The sequence below is a fragment of the Chiloscyllium punctatum genome, chromosome 24, assembly GCF_047496795.1.
Source record: "Chiloscyllium punctatum isolate Juve2018m chromosome 24, sChiPun1.3, whole genome shotgun sequence".
Lineage (NCBI taxonomy): Eukaryota > Metazoa > Chordata > Chondrichthyes > Orectolobiformes > Hemiscylliidae > Chiloscyllium > Chiloscyllium punctatum.
In genome coordinates, this window is record NC_092762.1 from 69,974,501 (window position 1) to 69,995,907 (window position 21,407).

The 21,407-nt window shown below is 38.3% G+C and overlaps 1 protein-coding gene across 2 annotated transcripts in view; it reads left to right on the forward strand.

Moving 5' to 3' along the window:
• The window catches only part of LOC140494677 (AN1-type zinc finger protein 6-like), a 34,720-nt gene that overhangs the window by 2,722 nt on the left and 10,591 nt on the right, over window positions 1-21,407 (forward strand). For both annotated transcript variants that reach the window (XM_072594137.1, XM_072594138.1), the window contains exons 2-4: window positions 12,854-13,032; window positions 19,689-19,809; window positions 20,717-20,817. In XM_072594137.1, the coding sequence (XP_072450238.1) occupies window positions 12,882-13,032; window positions 19,689-19,809; window positions 20,717-20,817 (373 nt within the window). In that variant the 5' untranslated portion in view covers window positions 12,854-12,881. The remainder of the gene's footprint in view (window positions 1-12,853; window positions 13,033-19,688; window positions 19,810-20,716; window positions 20,818-21,407) is intronic.

The following is a 21,407-nucleotide window of genomic DNA, read 5'->3' on the forward strand; positions in this document are numbered from 1 at the left end:
AAAGAACTTTTTGACATGGAAGTCACATAAAATGGTAGGTTCCTGATAGAACCAGTTTAATGACATGTATACTGATAATACTAAGACTAACAATAAATAAAACTATTAAGTCTTGTTCCACCGATCCCAAACAAGGATAGTTTTGATAGTGTCCAAAGCTTAAATTGGCTTTTGACAATCATAGTTTGCAATTATCTAAAGTTTCGACTTGCACATAAGAAATTGCTTTGCTAAGCACTGGCTTTTAAATGAAGTGTTACGTCTGAGCAAGTTTGAGATTTGTATTGAGCTTGAAATATTCAAGCATGTGTTAGCTGTATTGACCACATCCAATTCAAATACCAATTCAGCATATAATCTTCCTCGCTGCCTGGTAGTTTCTGTGCTTGAGTTTGGGGAACAAGCTGCCACATTCTTTTTTTCCCATTCCCACCTTGGTAGTGTGGAAGCGTACTGTGCAGTTCTTTATGTAGCAGAAATCCTGTTCTGCTATGGCAGGCTCACCTTAAGCAGTCGAGTATTAGCTGCATTTGGCATTCCAGCAGGATTACTTGGGTGGCAGTCAAGAAACAAGAATCCTGTTTTTATTTTCTTGAGGCACTGATGTACAGAGCACTATCAAGTTAGAAGCCTCCATGACCTGCGTTTATTATAATGTTCATTACAGAGGCATCAAGGGAGATCTTTTCAGTTTCATTAAGGCCCCTTACAAGTGACTTTTGCACAAAATAGTATCTGGTTATTGCTGGAGTTGAAAATGTGGATTCCCAAAATATCTAGCCACTAAACATTTCCAAATGGTGTGATGTGTTCATTTGATATCAAAGTTATTAATGGCTAAGTTACTGAGCCAAAGTTTTGTTACTTAAATTATTTCTAAAACTAAATAATTTTCCAGACCTTATGTTGAATACGTTTGATATAAATACATTGAATTGGAAATTTTACTTTGCATTTGCCTTTTAAAATGTTTGATTTTGTGAAATGATATTCAGGGATATTTTTCAGTCATTGTTGGCAGATCCTCTATCCAAAGATAAGATGTACTCAGGAGAAAGTGAGGACTGCAGATGCTAGAGATCAGAGCTTAAAAATGTGTTGCTGGAAAAGTGCAGCAGGTCAGGCAGCATCAAAGGAGCAGGAGGATCGACGATTCGGGCATAAGCCCTTCTTCAGGAATCGGGATTCCTGAAGAAGGGCTTATGCCTGAAACATCGATCCTCCTGCTCCTTTGCTGCCTGACCTGCTGCGCTTTTCCAGCAACACATTTTTAAGATAAGATGTACTCAATTGGGTTTCTGCCACCAGTTTTCATGTATTTCAACATTTTTAGTTGTGTTATTTGTGCAGTGCAAATCTGAGATGGGAGAAATAAATAAGTTCAAATTTAAGTACTAATTAATTGCTATAATTCCCTTTAATAATACAACATTCCTACATTGGGTTAGTGAAATCTACTCTTTCTTGTCATCCATATGTAAAATTGTTCATGCTTGATGGTTACTAAATTTTCCAGTAAGCTGGGAGATCATAATAGTCACCAACTTGGAGGCTAGGGGTGGCATTTTTAGTCTTGTAAAGGAGAAAAGCATAAGTAGGTGTGTTGCTTAAAGCCTGGAGAAAGCAACTTCTCTTGTGGCTCTCTATTTTATTTGTCTTCACATTTTTGCTGAAGTTGCTACTGCTGAACAGAAATGGAACTCATTGAACAGCACATTATGTAACTAGTAAAACAAAAAGAGGGTAATATTTGTTAACTTTTTTGGGGGGGAGGTGAGGGCAGCTATCTTTGGCTTCAAATTGGTTTGTGCCTCACAGCTCCCTTTTTTTTTCTTCAGACCAAACTTCTGTTATAGAAGTTGGGTCTTTTAGAGTCAGAGATGCACAGCATGGAAACAGACCCTTCGGTCCAACCCGTCCATGCCGACCAGATAACCCAATCCAATCTAGTCCCACCTGGCCCATATCCCTCCAAATCCTTTCTGTCTATATACCCATCCAAATGCCTCTTAAATGTTGCAATTGTACCAGCCTGCACCATTTCCTCTGGCAGCTCACTCCATACATGTACCACCCTCTCGTGAAAAAGTTGCCCCTTAGGTCTCTTTTATATCTTTCCCCTCTCACCCGAAATCTATGCCCTCTAGTTCTGGACTGCCCCACCCTAGGGAAAAGACTTTTTGTATTTATCCTATCCATGCCCCTCATAATTTTGTAAACATCTGTAAGGTCACCCCCCAGCCTCCGACGCTCCAGGGAAAACAGCCCCAGCCTGTTCAGCCTCTCCCTATAACTCAAATCCAGCCCTGGCAACATCCTTGTAAATCTTTTCTGAAACCTTTCAAGTTTCACAACATCTTTCTGATAGGAAGGAGACCAGAATTGCGCACACTATTCCAACAGTGGCCTAACCAATGTCCTGTATGGCTGCATCATGACCTATCACCTCCTGTACTCCATATTCAGACCAATAAAGGAAAGTATACCAAGCGCCTGCTTCACTATCCTATCTACCTGTGACTCTTCACTTTCAGGGAGCTATGAACCTGCACTTTGTTCAGCAACACTCCCTAGGATCTTACCATTAAGTGTATAAATCCTGCTAAGATTTGCTTTCCTAAAATGCAGCACCTTGCATTTATCTAAATTAAACTCCATCTGCCACTTCTCAGCCCATTGGCCCATCTGATCAAGATCCCGTTGTAATCTGAGGTAACCTTCTTTGCTGTCCACTGGACCTCCAATTTTGGTGTCATCTGCAAACTTACTAACTGTACCTCTTATGTTCACATCCAAATCACTTATATAAATGAAGAAAAGAAGCGGACCCAGCACTGATCCTTGTGGCACTCCACTGGTCACAGGCCTCCAGTCTGAAAAACAACCCTCCATCTCCACCCTCTGTCTTCTACCTTTGAGCCAGTTCTGTATCCGAATGGCTAGTTCTGCCTGTATTCTGTGAGACCTAACTTTGCTCACCAGTCTGCTATGGGAAACCTTGTCGAACACTGAAATCTGTATAGACCACATCTACCATTCTGCCCTCATCAATCCTCTTTGTTACTTCTTCAAAAAACTCAATCAAGTTTGTGAGACACAAAGCCATGTTGACTATCCCTAATCAGTCCTTGCCTTTCCAAATACATGTACATCCTGTCCCTCAGGATTCCTTCCAACAACTTGCCCACCACTGACGTCGGGCTCACTGGTCTATAGTTCCCTGGCTTGTCCTTACCACCTTTCTGAAATAATGGCACCACGTTAGCCAACCTCCAGTGTTCCAGGCACCTCAGCTGTGACTATTGATGATACAGATATTTCAGTAAGAGGCCCAGCAGTTTCTCCCCTAGCCTCCCACAGAGGTCTAGGGTACCCCTGATCAGGTCCTGGGGAATTATCCACTTTTATGCATTGCAAGGCATTCAGTACTTCCTCCTCTGTGTTATGGGCATTTTTCAAGATGTCACCATCTATTTCCCTACATTCTATATCTTGCATGTCCTTTTCCACAGTAAACACTGATGCACAATACTTGTTTAGTATCTCTCCTATTTTCTACGGCTCCACACAAAGGCTGCCTTGCTGATCTTCAGGGGCTCTATTTGCTCCCTAGTTACCCTTTTATCCTTAATATATTTGTAAAAACCTTTTGGATTCCCCTTTAACTCTATTTGCCAAAGCTATCTCATGTCCCCTTTTTGCCCTCCTGATTTCCCTCTTAAGTATATTCCTACTGCCTTTATACTCTTCTAAGGATTCACTCGATTTATTTTGTCTATACCTGACGTACGCTTCCTTTTTCTTAACCAAACCCTCAATTTCTTTAGTCATCCAGTTTTCCTTTCACCCTAACAGGAATATGCTGCCTCTGGACACAGTATCAAATTTCTGAAGGCTTTCCATTTTCTGGCTGTCCCTTAACCTGTGAGCATCTGCCCCCGATGAGCTTTGCAAGTTCTTGTCTAATACCATCAAAATTAGCCTTTCTCAACTTTACAACTTCAATTTTTAGATCTGGTCTATCCTTTTCCATCACTGTTTTAAAACAAATAGAATTATGGTCGCTGGCCCCAAAGTGCTCCCCCACTGACACCTCAGTCACCTGCCCTGCCTTATTTCCCAAGAGTAGGTCAAGTTTTGCACCTTCTCTAGTAGGTACATCCATGTACTGAATCAGAAAATTGTCTTGTACACACTTAACAAATTCCTCTCCATCTAAACCTTTAACACTATGGCAGTTCCAGTCGATGTTTGGAAAGTTAAAATCCCCTATCATAACCACCCTATTGTTCTTACAGATAACTGAGATCTCCTTAAATGTTTCTCAATTTCCCTCTGACTATTAGAGGGTCAATAATACAATCCCAATAAGGTGGTCATCCCTTTGATATTTCTCAGTTCCACCCAAATAACTTCCCTGGATGTATTTCCGGGAATATCCTCCCTCAGCACAGCTGTAATCTTATCTTTCCTGATTACTATGTTTTATTTATTTTACAGATTGGCAATAACAACTGTACTTTTTGAGTAACTCTGCAAATATAACTTTTAAAGCAATTATGCACATTTGAATCCTGAGAGCAAAGAACTTGCTTGTTTGGCAAAATTGAGGTGAACCTGCTGGCGGCAAACTCCATATGTGTGACTACAATCAATGCATTGCTGTAGTTTGTGCCCTAATTGTGAAAGTTTTCCAGGGTCACCCTGTAAAATCTTGCTAATAGGGAATACTTCAAACTAAATGGGATGTTTGGAAAATGGTATTAAACCCACAGACAATAACAACTTATCCCAACTCTCAAATGCTGTAATTTCTATAATCTCGTTTGAACTGTCACTTTAATTATCGTGAGGTTTAACTGTAAGGAATTATGTCAAATATGATAGTTCATAGTGAAACTTTTTCAAGAGCTTCATTTTGCAAAACTGTATCTGTTGATATGAATAAACTGAAAGAAATTGCAACACTGGAGAAGGGTAGAACATGTCCTTCCAGTTAATTAATCTGTATCTGGAGTACTTGTCAGAGTGTAAGCACATCTAAGAAATTCAGCAATTATTACTGATGCTACGACAACCAAATAGCAAGATACTTTTTGTTCATCTTTGAATTTTTCTTAATTTTGACCAAAGAACACCTGAGTAGAGAGTCTGGTGCTGGAAAAGCACAGCATGTCAGGTGCATCTGAGGAGCAGGAGAATTGACGTTTCGGGCATAAGCCCTTCATCAGTTTCCTGATGAAGGGCTTATGCCCGAAACGTCAATTCACTTGCTCCTCAAATGCTGCCTGATCTGCGCTTTTCCACACCATACTCTTGACTCTGATCTCCAGCATCTGCAGTCCTCGCTTTCTCCTGAAGAGCACCTGAAGTCAGTTTATGGATCAAGTCAAATTTAGGGCTTCAGCTGGGTATAGAATAAAATTATTTGTTCTGTAAAGAGAACAATACGTTGGAAGTTATTTTCTCAATTCTTAGAGCAACTGATTTCATCTCTTTAAATTTGTTTTGAGGGAGTAGTTGTATTGTGGAATATGTTTCCCACATATGTCAGTTCAGAACTCAAAATTACCAAAACTCACTTATGTAGCACTTCATCTCATTGTTTTGAACTTCAGAGAATATAGGCACAGTCAATTTAGTATTTCCTCACCGGACAATCCCTGCATGTTCGGAATTGGTTTGAACCTTTGACCTTCTATGCAAGTAAAGTATATCTTTCCTTGGAGGAAAAAAAACACGAGACCACTGTACTCCAGTGTGGTTTCACCAAGCCACTGCATAAGTGTAGTGAGACATCTTTACTCCTGTACTCAAATCCTCTTGTAAATAGGATGGCAACTGTTATTACCTTTTTAATTACAAGATGTAACTGCATGTTAACTCCTTGACCCGTGAGCAAGGACACCAGCCCTTTTGAAATTGAACACTTCTGAACATCTTGCCACTTAAATACTGAAGACTTCCTTTTCTGTCAAAGTGTGTATCTATCATCCCTATTTTGTTCTTATTGATCTTGAGTAAGAAATACAAATGTTGGGCTGCATTTTCTACATCAATCAAATGTGCTTTTAAATGAGTGAGTGAATTTAAATTCTGTATTTGAAAAGAATTGTTGAATCATCGGCCTCTTGCCAGTCTGACACATGATCCTTACCTTCAGACTTATGAGACGAATACCAAACTCTGCAAAATGAGCAAATTTACTATTATTTTCTAATTTAGTTTCTTTTTCTAATGTATGTAGAAAAAAGTAATTTATTTGTATTAAGCAGATCAGGCATTCTCAGGAAAGAGAAAGACAGGGTTAACCTTTCAGGTTGAAGAGTTATGAACAGGTAGTTCAAACCTTCGTACAGACTCTAAAGTGGTTTTAAGATCATATTTACTGAAAAAAGTCAGTCATTACTTCAGCCAAATCTCTGAAAGTTTAATTAATCTCACTTTTAACTTATCCAGAATCTTCACCTCTCTCTGTTTGTAAGTAGGAAGTACAGTAACTGATTAGTTACACTTCATTGACTTCAATGTAAGCAGTTAAATATGTTTGTGTTTACATTATGATACTATGTGCTGGAAAGAGATAAATGTGTAGTTAGACATTTCTTTTCCTTCCCCCCCACTCCACCCCCCCCTCCTCATCTGCCAAGGTACAGGGATTTTTAAAGTCTATCTCTTGGCACAACCAGTGGGAATTGTCCAGTGGACTGCTGGCTGTTCATGTGCTACCATATTAGAAAACAAAGAATTAGAATTTTTTTCCATGTGAATTTGTGTGATAATAGCATGTTTGCCTCATAATTTGACAATGAAAGCTCAATTTCCCAATTCCGGACTTGACCACACAAAATGCAGCACTCCCTCAGTACAAAGCTAGTACAGTTATGAAAAATATCTTTTGACATTATTAAAAGAATAATGAAAAATATCTTTTGACATTATTAAAAGAATACAGCAGTTACAATCACTGTTCATTCAAATTGCATAACTTGTGAATTACTTTTGTTTATCTGAATTCTGCTGTTTACAAATTGGCAGCATTTGCCTACATTTCAAAAATATGACTGAAATGTTTTGGGCAATTAGCCAATGCACAAGTTAATATTTTTGGGGTAAGGTGGTATTTCAGCCTTTAAAATGAGTCCTGAAATTCTCGCAGATTTGCAAGTTCTATAAAGATTGGCACAGACCCAGTATGTCCTTTTGAGCACAGTAAATTCCTTTCTTTCTCCTCCCATGTTTAAGCTCTTCTCCTGCAATCTAACCTTGAAAGGAAAACAATTGCTGGTACTTGGTATTTCACAATCAGTTATGTGGGAGAGAGAACAATTTTGAATTGCATGAGAAATGCCAAAATGTTATTTTCCAGAACTGTAGATAGTGCTCAGTTCATACCTAATATTGACTCATTTAAGTTTCTTGACTGAGTACATTTGATATCTCAAAGACTGAAGTTGATAGCCTGTGTCGTTTAAGATGTGTTTGGTGGTACTGTAAGTCACAGTGACTACATCTGTCAAGTGAAGTATTTTCAAAAACCACTGAGTTCTAGCTTTAGAATTCTAGACTTTACCTCTACATTTTGGTCCAAATTTTGTGGTAGTAACAATAAGGAAGCTGCCAACGTTTGTCAGTACGCTGACAACTATTTCTAGAGTCTTCACATGCAGTGAAATGTGGAATTTCAGAAATTGCTGTCACTGATTCTATGCTTCTCTCTCTCGAGCTCCCTTTCTTTCTCGTGCACTATCAGATTCTCAGTGAATTTTAAAGGCAGTAGTAAAATTTGTTTTACCAGATAATAACTGCAGTTCATTTGATTTTGATACTGCCTTTAGTTGAGAGCTTCTTTGATTTGGGTACAAGCCTTGCAGGCACATCCCAAGTTGCCTTCACATATAGTGACCAGAAAACTGCAGATGCTGGAATCCAAAGTCGACAGGCAGGAAGCTAGAAGAACACAGCAAGCCAGGCAACATCAGAAGGTGGAGAAGCCGACATTTTGGTTATAACCTGAATATAGTGGGCTGTCTTGGAGCACTGATGATACACATGAAAAGGTGTTTTCAGTCTTGGCACAAGTTGAATGTGTAAAATAGTTGCCCCTGAGAGAGTGCAGTAGTTTAAGACAATTTAAGAACAAGGTAACCTAAGTGTTTTAGTTTTAAAATTTCAAAATCCAAAACGTTTGGTTAAAACCTTAGAAAGGATTCTATGAAGTTGAAGCTCTGTTCTATGCCAAATCAAGGAAGAGGCTATCAGATTCTCATGACAACTGAAGTCCCAGTTCTGTGGGATAGAAGAGGGAATTCTCAGTACTGTAATGAGACGCTATTGGGATTATTTGGGTTTTCATACTGTTCTATGAAATCATTTAATGTGTTTTAAATATTGTAATGACATGGTGCACCCTTCTGTTAATTACACCAACCACCCAGAAAAGCTCACCTTGCCTAGTAATCTGTTAAATGAGTGACTGCGAACTCCCAAATTTCACTATTTAAAAAATATCAATTTATTCTTTAACTCCTGAAAGTGAACTTGAAACAACTATTCACAACTCTAAGCCCCCCCTTTCTCTTCTCTGCTTATTACCTGCCTCCACCTCTATAGCAGTATGCTGTTCCAATTAGACACTTTATTAAAATTATATTAACTTAATTTCAAAACCACACCGTATCTGTCGTCTTCTGGCTGAAAATCTCTCTGGGTCATTGTCTTTCTCTTTACTGTGAAAAGATCCCTTTTGATAGAGTTTCCTAATTTCTTGACTCTCTCAATGGCAGTTGCTCGTGCTCGAATTTTCAAAATGTCTGCATTTTTATATCTCCAATATCTGATCATCTCATTGGTTTGATGTTGGCAAAACAATAAATTCAAACTATTGGGTTTTAGTATCCTGGAGCACGATTTAAATTGGTTAAATTAAAATTGTTGTCAAAACAGCAACCAACGCAAGTATGAATTTCACAGCCAAATGTTACATATTGTTGATTTTCCAGTACACTCTGGGACTGCCATCGAGTCATATACACAGGTGCTTGTAAGCTCTCAGTTCAGAACAGCATTTTCTCTCACTTTAAGGTACAGTAAACACCTTCAACTTAATGACAATTAATTTATTCTATTTGTCTTAAAATAACTCATTATAACAAATAACCTATTCTTAAACCGGAGTCTTTGTGTTTCACCTTGTTAAAACCAAAACAAAAATCAGGCTGACATTAGTCTGGGATCTCACTTGTCCAGTAATAACATCGGCTATCATCATCAACATTTGCTATAATTGATTCTTGCCTGGTGTAACGGGGAGGGCAGTGCATGAGGTGATGTACCAATATGCCTTTAGATGGAAGCTCAGATCAGGGATGCTGTCAAGAAAGAAGAGGGGAATATAGGAAAGCGCACAGTCCAACAGGAGAAGAGCAAACACTTGCAGATTTATAGAATGTCAATTGTCAACATTGAAGAGTAAAGTAATTCTTTATACCTTTTTGATTTTGCGATTGAGCCAGATGTCATTCACCACTGAAGTAGAAGGTATGTAGGGATATGGGCCAAATGCTGGGAAATGGGAGTAGATGAATTGGGTGAAAGGGTCTGTTTCCATGCTGTATATCTCTATGACTTTATACGCAAACCTGCAAGATTCTGTCCCAGCAATGGCTGCACAAAGGACTAGCAACAGTAACATGGACTGAAACTGCAGGCACCTATGAGCAAAGCTGGCTTGCAGTCACTGCATCACAGAGATACATAAAACAGGCTGCTACGAGAAGTGAAAATTCCAGCGTGTTTAAATTTTTTAATGATGTAACACTATCCAGTGTTGAAATTTTTACAATATAGGGTTGTTTTCGTGAGATGTTCAAAAGGTTTTAATCACAAGTCTTTTAAGTTCTGGATTTCACTTTGTCAAACTTTTAAAGAGTTTTCATGTTTTTGGAACATCTCTTAAATGTTTAACCGATCTTTTCCTGTCTGGGCCTCAATACATTTGAACTGAGGGAAAGCTGCTTGTACGTGAAAGTAACAGGTATAATGTTTTAAAGTATAAATTAGTAGCGAACAGTTAAGCGTAATGCTGATTTGAAGCAGTGAACTGTTAGTAATAGCCTCTAATATTTCTGTTTGCCACCACCTTTCAGCCTTTTGGTTTTTGTATTCTTTAGTTGTGAGGCTTCTTTAACATCCAGTAACAGCAAACATTTGAATGCTTTCTTTTACTGATACTGTGAAATCTAGCACACAATGAATTCTTTCTGTGGTTGTTACAGATCTAGTTTGTATTTTATTTCCAAATCTGATTGAAGGACTGTAGGAATAATTTTCAGACCACTATAACTTACACTATTGTTTAACCCTGGTTAAGCCAACTGAGCAAACGGCAACTACTGTGTTTGCCGGTTGGTGGGTTTGCAGTGCAATTCCAGCACCTGTTAAGGTTGCCATGAAGGACTGTCCTTCCCAACCCCTTCCCTCACCCAAGGTGTGGTGACCCTCTGGTTAAACCACCACCAATTGTCTGTCTGCATGTCTCCCTCTTGATTGTTAATTAATTTCTCTGCCTGTTGTTTATTCTAAGCTTATATTTGTGTGTAACCTTTCTCAAAACCAGCCATATGAACACCTTTGTTTCTGATGTTCACAATCTAATTAAAAAGGACCATAGACAAGTAATGTGGTCCAGCCAACTGTTAATTCAAAGCAAGTTGTTTTTGCCAAGAAAATTCATTCTCTATTACTTCAAATAAGCAGCTTAATAGAACAGTGGAGGAGACTGTGTTAGGTAAACTGAAATAATGAAAACCTTCTGAACTGAGAGATGACAGTTTCTTGTATTTAAATGGAAAGTTTAGTCACAGGTCAAGGAGACATGTGACTTGTCAGTGTGAATATAAGAACCCCTCAAACAGTAAGTCGGTAGATAATTACTTAACTATGTAGGTTGAGAAATAAATGTTGACCAAGAGGTGTAAATTACACGAGCCTGCTTTGACGGGGAGTTTTCAGGTCAATGGAGAGTCTGGGATTTCTGTTGACTGATTGCAGCTCATCCTCTTGAGAGGAAAGATAAGGGTGGTAATCACCATTGAATCGATCAAGTTTCCATCTTAGAGAAATGAAAGTTAGTTGTCAAAATAGGGAGCAATTTGACCTTTTTTGGAGAAAGAGGGTTCTTAGTGCATAGCTTTGGGATGGAGCAAATTTTAAGCCTTTTGTAAATGCTGTGTCTATGGGAAGTAAATTTGTGTTTCAAGGATTTCATATGTGATTCTGGGATTGTCTCAGCATTAAGGTTGGGCACAGTCTATGCTGAACACTATTACTTGGTTTGACTGGTTTTACTTAGAACTATGAAGCTTAGCAGGAGTAAAATAGCCCATGTGATGTTTTTGAAGAACTTTTCCCATATTAAAGATAATATATCAACTGCAATAAGACATTTGGAAGTGAATTGATGCAAGTTAGTGTGACTGTCAATTTGGCAACAGATCACCTAATGCATACTTTTGTCCAGAGCGCAATGGATTGTGTGTTGCACAACTTTGATGCTGTTGTGATAGATGGTCATGTTCTGACAATTGCCAAGTGACCACCTAAATATAAAGCTACTGTTAATGCATATTTTAACATTTTTGTCACTTCATTCTGAAATCTTTCAAACTGCATATAAAATAAAAACTTAGCAACTGCCAGATGTTCCTTGCCCATTTTAGTTTCGCCTTGTGGGTCTCTTCTCTCCTTTTTTTTTTTCTCTCCCTGTAGGGTTATCTTTCTGCTTGCCCATGTGTTTTCTTTGTGTTGGTACTGCTCTGATCTCTCCAACGCCACAACAGATTGTTCAATATATTCACATCAGTTGTATGACCCTTTTGATCTTTTACTTATAAATTTTGAATCCGATATATCCTCTCACTAGATGGCTGAAGAAGGAGCAAAGCTCTGAAAGCTTAAAATTTCAAATAAACCTGTGGGACTGTAATCTGATACCATGTGACTTTTGACATTGACCACCAACAGGAATCACCAGTTGACAAGTGTGAACAGAAACTTTACACCCTACTTGCCTCAGTTGAGAAGAGTTGATTTGGTGCAGATCAATGGTTAAATCTTGAATTTTGGTCATCTCTATTGCTCAGTGCTGCACTGTGGTTAATTTCCCCAGTGACCAAATGAATGAACTTTGAGTATTTTGATTTTATGGTTTTGGATATGAGCAATAAATTGGATTTTGACTGAGACTTGAATTTTAAATGGAACACATTGGTAATTCAAATTGGAACTTTATACAGCAAGTAAGATTTTGTGACTGACTTGATCTGTTAAAAGATGTTTTGTTGCAAGAGAGCTGTTTTTACTGACACTATTTCACCAGCAGGTCCTTGTTTTTAAAGTGTTAAAACATTTTAAAAATTCCAGTCATAATGAGAAAGGCTTGTCCTTGAGTTCATCTGAAAAGGAGATGGGCAACAGTGTCAAGTTGAAATTACATGTGCTGTTTTTTTTAAAGAAAACAAAAAAATCCATGCCCATAAATTTCAACATTGCTAGGATTTATTCAGGTCAGTAATCTCAAATTACCTTTCCTAATTATTCAAGTGGTACTTGCTGATTGAGCAAAATAAGAAAGAAGAGATTGATTTCTCTTTTTCATATTGGTAAAACGACTTGGTGTAGGTTTCACAAACTTTCTTGAATTTCTGTACGCTTCTGTAGAGAATTGTTTCATCCCAAGGGAGGTCACCATATTAGAAATCTGATATTGGACCGTAAAAATGAAGTGTAGTTCTAATACTTTTTGTCATGTGCTGCTCTTGCAATCTGTTTGACCTCTTCTATCTAATTACAGATTGTACAGTGGGTATATCTAAAACAGGATGGCCCAGGAGACAAATCAAACACAGGTGCCCATGCTGTGTACCACTGGCTGTGGTTTCTATGGCAACCCTCGAACCAATGGGATGTGTTCAGTTTGCTACAAGGAGTATCTACAGAGACAGCAGAACAGTGGAAGGATGAGCCCACCAGGTGAGTCAGGAAGGTTCAACATGGAACACCATGAGAAACTTCCCCAGATAGGATGGGGAAAGTTCTGCTTTTTCAGGTAATTTTCCTTTCTGCATTTGTGGTAAACCAAGGAGAAAAATATATAGACATATAATTTTCTGCCAAATAATGACGACACTTTTAAGATGACTACAGAAACATTGGGCAAGAGCAGTTGAGGTTCAACATGAGAATTCAGATGTTTTCCAAGATCTGTCAGTATGCTACTAGCTCTGTGGAAACAGTATTTTTCTCTGCTTTATCACTGAAATGCATTGAATGGTGTGAGATTTAAGTTGTTGCTGTGTGATTTAAAATTATTTTTCTTATGCATTTCCTTTGTCTCCCAACTTTTTGTTCAATTTTTTTCCCTTTTCTCCATTTTTTTTTAAAGGAGATAAACACACCATTGCTTATCCTCCTTTCGTATTTAAGGTGCCCAGTTTCTCTGACTACAATATCAGCCTACTTTCAGCAACTCTCCACATTTTAAAAAAAACATTCACCCAAAATAAGGTGAATCTAATGAAAAGTGAGTGCTATTTGTTTCCCTGCAAATAATGTGCCTTTATACTTACCCTAATGATGCTGACTTCTGGAGGGACAAATTCGTTCATTAATCTGTTTTTTTGAAACTGATTTCAAGGCCTGAACCATATGGTGAATATTGAGTGTAATTGGCATAATACATTGTTTAAAGCAATACCTATAAGTAGGCTTGCTTTGGAGCATTCAAATTGGCTGTGTATAGTTTGACCAAAAATATTTTGCTTTGTATGCTTTTATGTGCTATGAATTTGTCATGTTTGGGGTGGAGTTAAGACATACAGCAATAAAACCCAAGGTTTACAATTATTGTTCCCAGCAGATTTTTGTATGTACTCTTTTTTTTTCAATTTGTCAACATTTAAATGCCTGAACTAAGGTTAGAAATTTAGCACTCTCTCTGTGTGGATGGAACTTGCTCTATTTGGTTTCCACTTGCCAAGTACTCATCATGTAGCTGCACTCTGTTTCTCTCTTGTTCCCTGCCTTCGCAGTAGAGGTTGATTGCTATACTTTTGAAGCTGTGCTGGAATTCAGCTGTAGCTGTCTAGCTTTCTCTATTCTGAATGACCAGTGTGGAAGTTAGTCTGATGAAGCATAGCTAGTGCAGTGCTCACAGCATTTAATGTGTCATTTCATTTTACATGAAATGCAAGAATAATTGGGGAAAAAGGGGAAGTCCACAGTATATTTACATAGGGATCAGTTAATGGGTAGGAAAGTGCTCATGGACACAAGGGGTTCTTTTCCAGATTAGTGAACTGTGACCAATGGAGTTCCACAGGGATTAATGTTGGGACCTCAGCTGTTTACAATATATGTTAATGACTTGGAAGGACGTGACAAAATTTGCAGATGACACAAAGGCAGAAAGACAGGTTGCAACAGGGATATAAGCAGTTTTAGATTCTGAGAGATGTACAGTGCAGAAACAGGCCCTTTGGTCCAGCTTGTCCATGCTATGAAGGATATTGTGAAACATGAAAGGGTTCAGAAAAGACTTACAAGGATGTTGCCAAGGTTGGAACATTTGAGCTAATAGGGTGATGTTCAATAGGCTGGGGCTATTTTCCCTGGAACATTTGAGGCTGAGGCTTATAGAGGTTTATAAAATCATGAGGGACATAGACTGGGTGAAAAGCCAAGGTCTTATACCCAGGGGAGGAAGGTCCAAAACTATACGGCATAGGTTTAGGGTGAGAGGGGAAAGATTTAAAAGTGACCTTGGGGCAACTTTTTCATACAGATGCATGTATAGAATGAGCTGTCAGAAGTGGTGGTGGAGTCTAGTACAAAGCTTAAATGGCATTTTGATCTATACATTTAGCAGAGAAACCAGAATTGATTGCAATGTTCCAAAAATGGCCTAACCAATGTCCTGTGCAGTCACATCATGACCTCCCAACCCCTATACTTGATGAGCTGACTAATAAAAGCCAGCTTACCAATTGCTGCCTTCACTATCCTGTCTAATTCCGATTTAACTTTCAATGAACTATGACCTGCACCCCAAGGTCTTTCTGTTTGGCAACTTTCCCCGGAGCTTACATTAAGTGAATAAGTCCTGTCTACCTGATTTATTTTACAAAACATGCAACACCTCCTCCTTATCTAAATGAAACTCCATTTGCCCATCTGATCAAGCTCCCTTTGTACTCCAAAGTACTCCCTTTGCTGTCCACTATACCACCAATTTTGGTATCTTCTGCAAACTTCCTAACCATACCTCCTATATTCATATCAAAATCACTTTTTATATAAATGACAAAAAGCAGTAGGCCCAGCACTGATCTTTGCAGCACACTGCTGGTATGAAAAGCAAACTTCTACCACCACCCTCTGCCTTGTGCCTTCGTCAATTTTGTATCCAAATGGCTAGAGGTCCCTTTGATCTAACCTTGCTAACCAGTCTACAATGCAGAATCTTGTCAAATGCCTTGAAGTCCATATAGACAACATCCACTGCTCTGCCTTCATTAATCATCTTTGTCACTACTTCACAAAACTAAATCAAGTTAGTCAGACATTATTTCCCATGCACAAAGCCACATGGACTATCCCTAACCAGTCATAGAGATGTACAGCATGGAAACAGACCCTTTGGTCCAACCCGTCCACGCCGACCAGATGTCCCAACCCAATCTAGTCCAACCTGCTAGCACCCGGCCATATCCCTTCAAACCCTTCCTATTCCTATACCCATCCAAATGTCTCTTAAATGTTGCAATTGTACCAGCCTCCACCACTGCCTCTGGCAGCTCATTCCATACACGTACCACCCTCTGTGAAAAAGTTGCCCCTTAGGTCTCTCTTATATCTTTCCTCTCTCACCCTAAACCTATGCCCTCTAGTTCTGGACTCCCCAACCCCAGGGAAAAGGCTTTGTCTATTTAACCTATCCATATCCCTCATAATTTTGTAAACCTCTATAAGGTTACCCCTCCGCCTCCGACATTCCAGGCAAAACTGTTCCTCAGAATCCCAGCCACCTACCCATCGTTGATGTCAGGGTCACCAGTCTATTTCTTTGGCTTCTTACCCCCTTTCTTAAATAATGGCACCATGTTATCCAACCTTCCAGTCTTCTGGCAACTCACTTGTCGCTGTTGACAATATAAATATTTCAGCAAGGGGCGTAGCAATCACTTCCCTAGCTTTCCACAAAATTCTGGGATATAACTGATCAGGTCCGTTACTCACTTGTTGTTTTAAGATGTCTAGCACCATTGTCTTTGTAATATGGACACTTTCAGTATTTTGCTATTTATTTCTGAGTTCTGTAGCTTCCATATCCTTGTCCACATAAATATTGATGTGGACAAATATTCATTTAGTTTCTTGCTTGTCTCATGTGGTCCTGCACATAGGTGGCCTTGTTGATCTTTAAGGGGCCCTGTTTTCTCCCTAGTTCTTTTAACCTTAATGTATTTGTAGAATTTCTTTGGATTCCCCTTAACCCTATTTGCCAAAACGATCTCATGTCCCCTTTTTGTTCTCCTGATATTCCTCTTGAGTATACTCCTATTGCCCTTGTACTCTGGGAGATTCATTCGATCTCAGCTGTCTATACCTGATTGATGCCGCCTCCTTTTTTTCTTGACCAGAGCCTCAATTTCTCTAGTCATTCGTAATTCCCTACAACTTCTAGCCTTGCCCTTCATATCAGCAAGAACATGCTATCTCTGAACTTTGATTATCCCATTTTTTGCCCATCCCTTTTTACCTGCGAATAGCTGCCACCAACCAATTTTTTGAAAGTTTTTGCCTAATACTGTCAAAATTGGCCTTCATCAAATTTAGAACTTTAGATCACGTGTACCCTTTTACTTAACTTTTAAAACTAATAGAATTATGATGACTGCCCCCAAAGTGCTCCCCCTTTGTCACCTGAGTCACTTGTCCAGCCTTCTTTCCTAAGAGAAGGTAAAGTTTTGCTCCTTCTCTAGTGGCTACATCCACACACTGAGTCAGAAAATTTTCTTCTGTGCACTTGACAACTTCCTCCAATCAAACCCTCAACATTATAACAGTCCCAGTCTATGTCTGGAAAATTAAAATTCCCTACTATTACAACACTCATTCTTGCAAAAATGAGATCTCCTTACAAATTTGCTTCTCAATTTCCCATTGACTATTGCAGGGTCTATAGTACAATTCAATTAAGGTGATCATCCCTTTCTTATTTCTCAGTTCCACCCAAATAACTTCACTGGGTGCACTCCCTGGAATATCCTCCCTAGGTACAGCTGTAATGTTATCCCGAATCAAAAATGTCACTTCCCCTTCTATCAATGAGTACAATGTGCCAGAATGTGAAGTTTTCCATTCTGGAAGGGAGAACAAAAGGACAATATTCAAGTAGAGATAAACTGCAGAAAGAAGTGACACAAAGGGCCTTGAGAGTACTTGTGCATAAAACACAAAAGTAGCTTGAAAGTGCAACAGGTAATTGAGAAGGCTAAGGAATCTTGGCCCTTATTTCAAAGAGATTGGAGTTTGAGTAGAGAAGTCTTAATGAATGAGGTGCTGGTGAGATCACATCTGGAGTATTGAGAGCAATTTTAATTCCGTTATTTAAGGAAAGATATCATTTGATTGGAGACAATTTAATGTAGGTTCACGAGGATGATCCCTGGTCTGGAGGGAATGTCTTATGTACAAAGGTTAAACAGGTTGGGAATCTACTCTATGGAGTTTAGAAGAATAAGGTGATCTCATTGAAATGTATAGAATTCTTAAGAAGTTCGACAGAGTAAATGCTAAGAGTTTTCCCCCCTCATGGGAGAATCTAGGACCAGAGGGCATTGTCTCAGAATTAGAGGCATGAATTTAAGAAAGATGAATTTCTTGAGGGTAAGTGTCTTTCGAACTCCTTGCCCCACAGAGCTGTGGAGTTGAAGTCCTTATTTATATTTAAGACTGAGATTGATTCGTGATAGTAGAGGAATCGAGCACATGGGGAAAGGGCGGGAAAATAGATGTGAGGAGTGTCTGATCAGCCATGATCCTATTGAATTGTGCAACAGGCTTAAGGGGCTGAATAACATTCCTATTTCTTATGCAAGTGGCAGATATATACTTTTTGAGACCTCTGCAACATATGACACTTGTTTTGTGGAATACAGCAAGATAATTTTGAGACTTTGACATCCTCATAATGTATTCAAAATTAATATTTGGAAGTGAAGCTGGTCTGAAGTGTGGCAGAACTGGTGTCTATTCTGTAAATTCTCATAATTTTCAGAAGCCAACATGTATTTAATTATTTTAAGAAATAGCGATTGCTATTTTGAAAGGCTATCATCTTCCACCAAAACACACAACATGGTTACAAAGCTTGTCTGTCTGTCACCTAAATAGTTGTGATGTGTAGATTCATGGTAAAAGGATTCTTGTCATTGGATGATTGCAGCTAGGTTATTTCAGTTTCTTTTAAATGAGCAAGAAATTAATTCAATTTTTGATCAGCCTTAGACAGTTCTTTTAACTATGAAGTTGGAGTACATTTGTACACGTGGAAAAGAGTTGATGTTAGCTTTGCAGGCTGCACAACAAGCCCTACTGTAGATTCAGGGTATGAGTAATAGACTGATTTAATCAGGAATTTATATCTCTCTGCATTTTATACCATATCTCTGTCATAATTATCTGGATTTTGATTCTATCTTTGCATTTCCTAATAACAATGGGTTTCACTTAAAGGCTGTGACATGCACATTAATTGAGGAACGCTACTTCATAAGGCCATAGCTTTCTCTGTTAATGCATTTTTTTTCTTGTCAGTTTCCTTATTTCTTTCTGAAGACAGTGACACTTGGTAAGATAAGACTGTATTTAACAAGCTTTTTGACAGCTTAGAAAGGGAAGAAAGATGCAAAGTATATTGGCCACATCAAGTCCTGTTTTTGCCCCAACATGTATGCATGTGGCATTTTCAGCAGAGATGGCAAGATGTTAATCAGAAATCATCCTGGCTACTTTGGTCCTTCTGTACAAAACAAGGAAAACAATTATAATTGTCACATTCCTAATGTTACGTATATTAACTTGGCACCTGCTTTTAGTCAAATCAGGATCTTTTGAGCCTGTATGACTAATAACACTGGATGAATTCATTTCATTGAAAGAGACTTACATATTAAGGGGCATAATTTTTAAAAGTTTCAAGTGTTAAAAGTTAAGATGTAGTAACTTTCACTTTTAGATTTAGTACATTGGGAGAGAAGAAATAAATGTCAAATTGTAGTGTAGATTTGCCAGGGTGTAATAGAAATTCAGTAATTGTTTTTGTTGTATCCCTTCAGGATGTAGAGTTGCTTATGCTCCCTGCATGAGCAAGGGTAAGATACACATGTAATCTTCTTTAACCATTTTTGTCATGTTTCTTATTCTGGTTCAAGTTCCACCAAAAAGAAAAAATCAAAAGAATTGACAAAAAAAGAAATTTTTTTATTAACTGCAATGTAACCACTAGAACTTAAATCACAATATTACATTCTTAAAAATGACTAAATGCAGTGGTGGAATTATTTTAGAAATTTTCTGTGCGTCTGAGTTTTGAATGAGTTTGCATTAATTCTTTTGCCCAACAGCAGCTAGTGTGGTCAGTAGTAACAACAGTTCAAGTACAGAGTCCATCCCTGTTCAGTGCACGGAAACAAACCCCGAAATGTCTGCAGAAGCTTCTGTGAATGCTACATCGGCCAAAACTAGGTATGTCTACTGTTCGTGAGGATAGAGTCGGACTAGATTGGAACAAGAATGTGACAATTCTAGACGTTTTGTTTTATTCACTCCAGTTCTGAGTCCCTGCCTGAAGATAGTTAGTGGTGTTGGAATATGATTTTGCAGTTAACCCTACAGCACCTCTTAGCTTAGATATCCTGTCTCTCAGCTTGAACTATAGCTGCTTATTTTAGCTAGCTACAGGGTTCTAGGCTGTATCTGCATACGGGCTGTGAACCAAACCATGCTTCTCAGCATGGGCCAGTTATGTGCTGGTTAAAGTTTAATCTAATGCAGTTATTGAATGAATGGATTAGGTTTCAAACTTACCTTCCCTTGGTGTGCTTCATATTTAAATTCTAGTTCCTCCATTGTTCCTGGTGTATTTTATGAAAAGAAAATTTAAAAAACTTTATACATGAAAATCTAAAGAATAAATAAGTGGAGTAACCTAATCTCAGATTTGAGGATTTTCATAAAATGACTGCCATGAAGGATAGTATTAGGGAAGATGTTAACTTAGTCCTGATAATCCAGAGGCCCAAACTGATGCTCTGGAAATGCTTTGAAATTTCGATGGCAATTGCCATTACTGTAATTGTCATTAAAGATCCATCTGCTTCAGCAATGATCTTAAAGGAATGAAATCTCATTCTCACATGACCTGGTGTCCTTACAAACAACTCAAGATCCACAGTAATGTGGTTGACACTTAATTGTTCTCTAAAGTGGCTTAGCAAGCTGATGCGTTCAAGGACCATTGGGGCCTTGCCAGTGATGTCCATATTCCAGGAGTAAAAGAAAAGCTCGTTACTTATGATCTATAAATGTTAATATATAATTTACCTACTCTATAACATTTTTTTTTACAAAAAATGCCATAATTCTCTTCTAGCACTCCAGTAACACAGCAGATGACTGCAATGAGCATTTCTCAAGATGAATCAAGCACTGAAACTGAGGGTGCTCTAAAAGCTGAAGTTGTCACAGGATCAGGTTGGTTTATGACCTCCAAGATAGGTGCTAGGCAATTCTATCAGTATGAAGACTGAATATGGAAAGAATAAATGACAAATATTGAAAAGCATGAATAAGTACAGGTGGTTATACTTTGATTTCTTAAATACTGATAACTTTTTTTATGGGAAAGTTTCAGTATGTAGGGAAGTAATCTAATTTGGTTATAGTGTTCAAACCAATGTAACTTAATCATAAGTATTTTAACTCAACTTCTCACTTTGGTTCCATTTCACTTACTAGCCTTTGGTTAACAAAAAGCTTAGTAATTCAGTTTTTTCTAATTTCCAATTGAATTTAGAGAAAGCATGTTCTGTATTTTCTCTCCTCTGTAAAAGGGTACACCCTGACATCATTCCCAGGGGCCTAAATCTTCAAGTTCATGCCCCCTTATTTTTAACATCTTGATGAGAGTTTCTCTCTCTCACCTTCTTTGAACCTCTTAAACATCTAAATTATATCACCTGTTAATCTTCTGTGTTCAAGACAAGAAAAATGCAGTCTGAGGCATTTCCTTGAAACTTAACCTTTCGTGCTGGTATTCTAGTAAGCAATGGTTTATTTTTAGA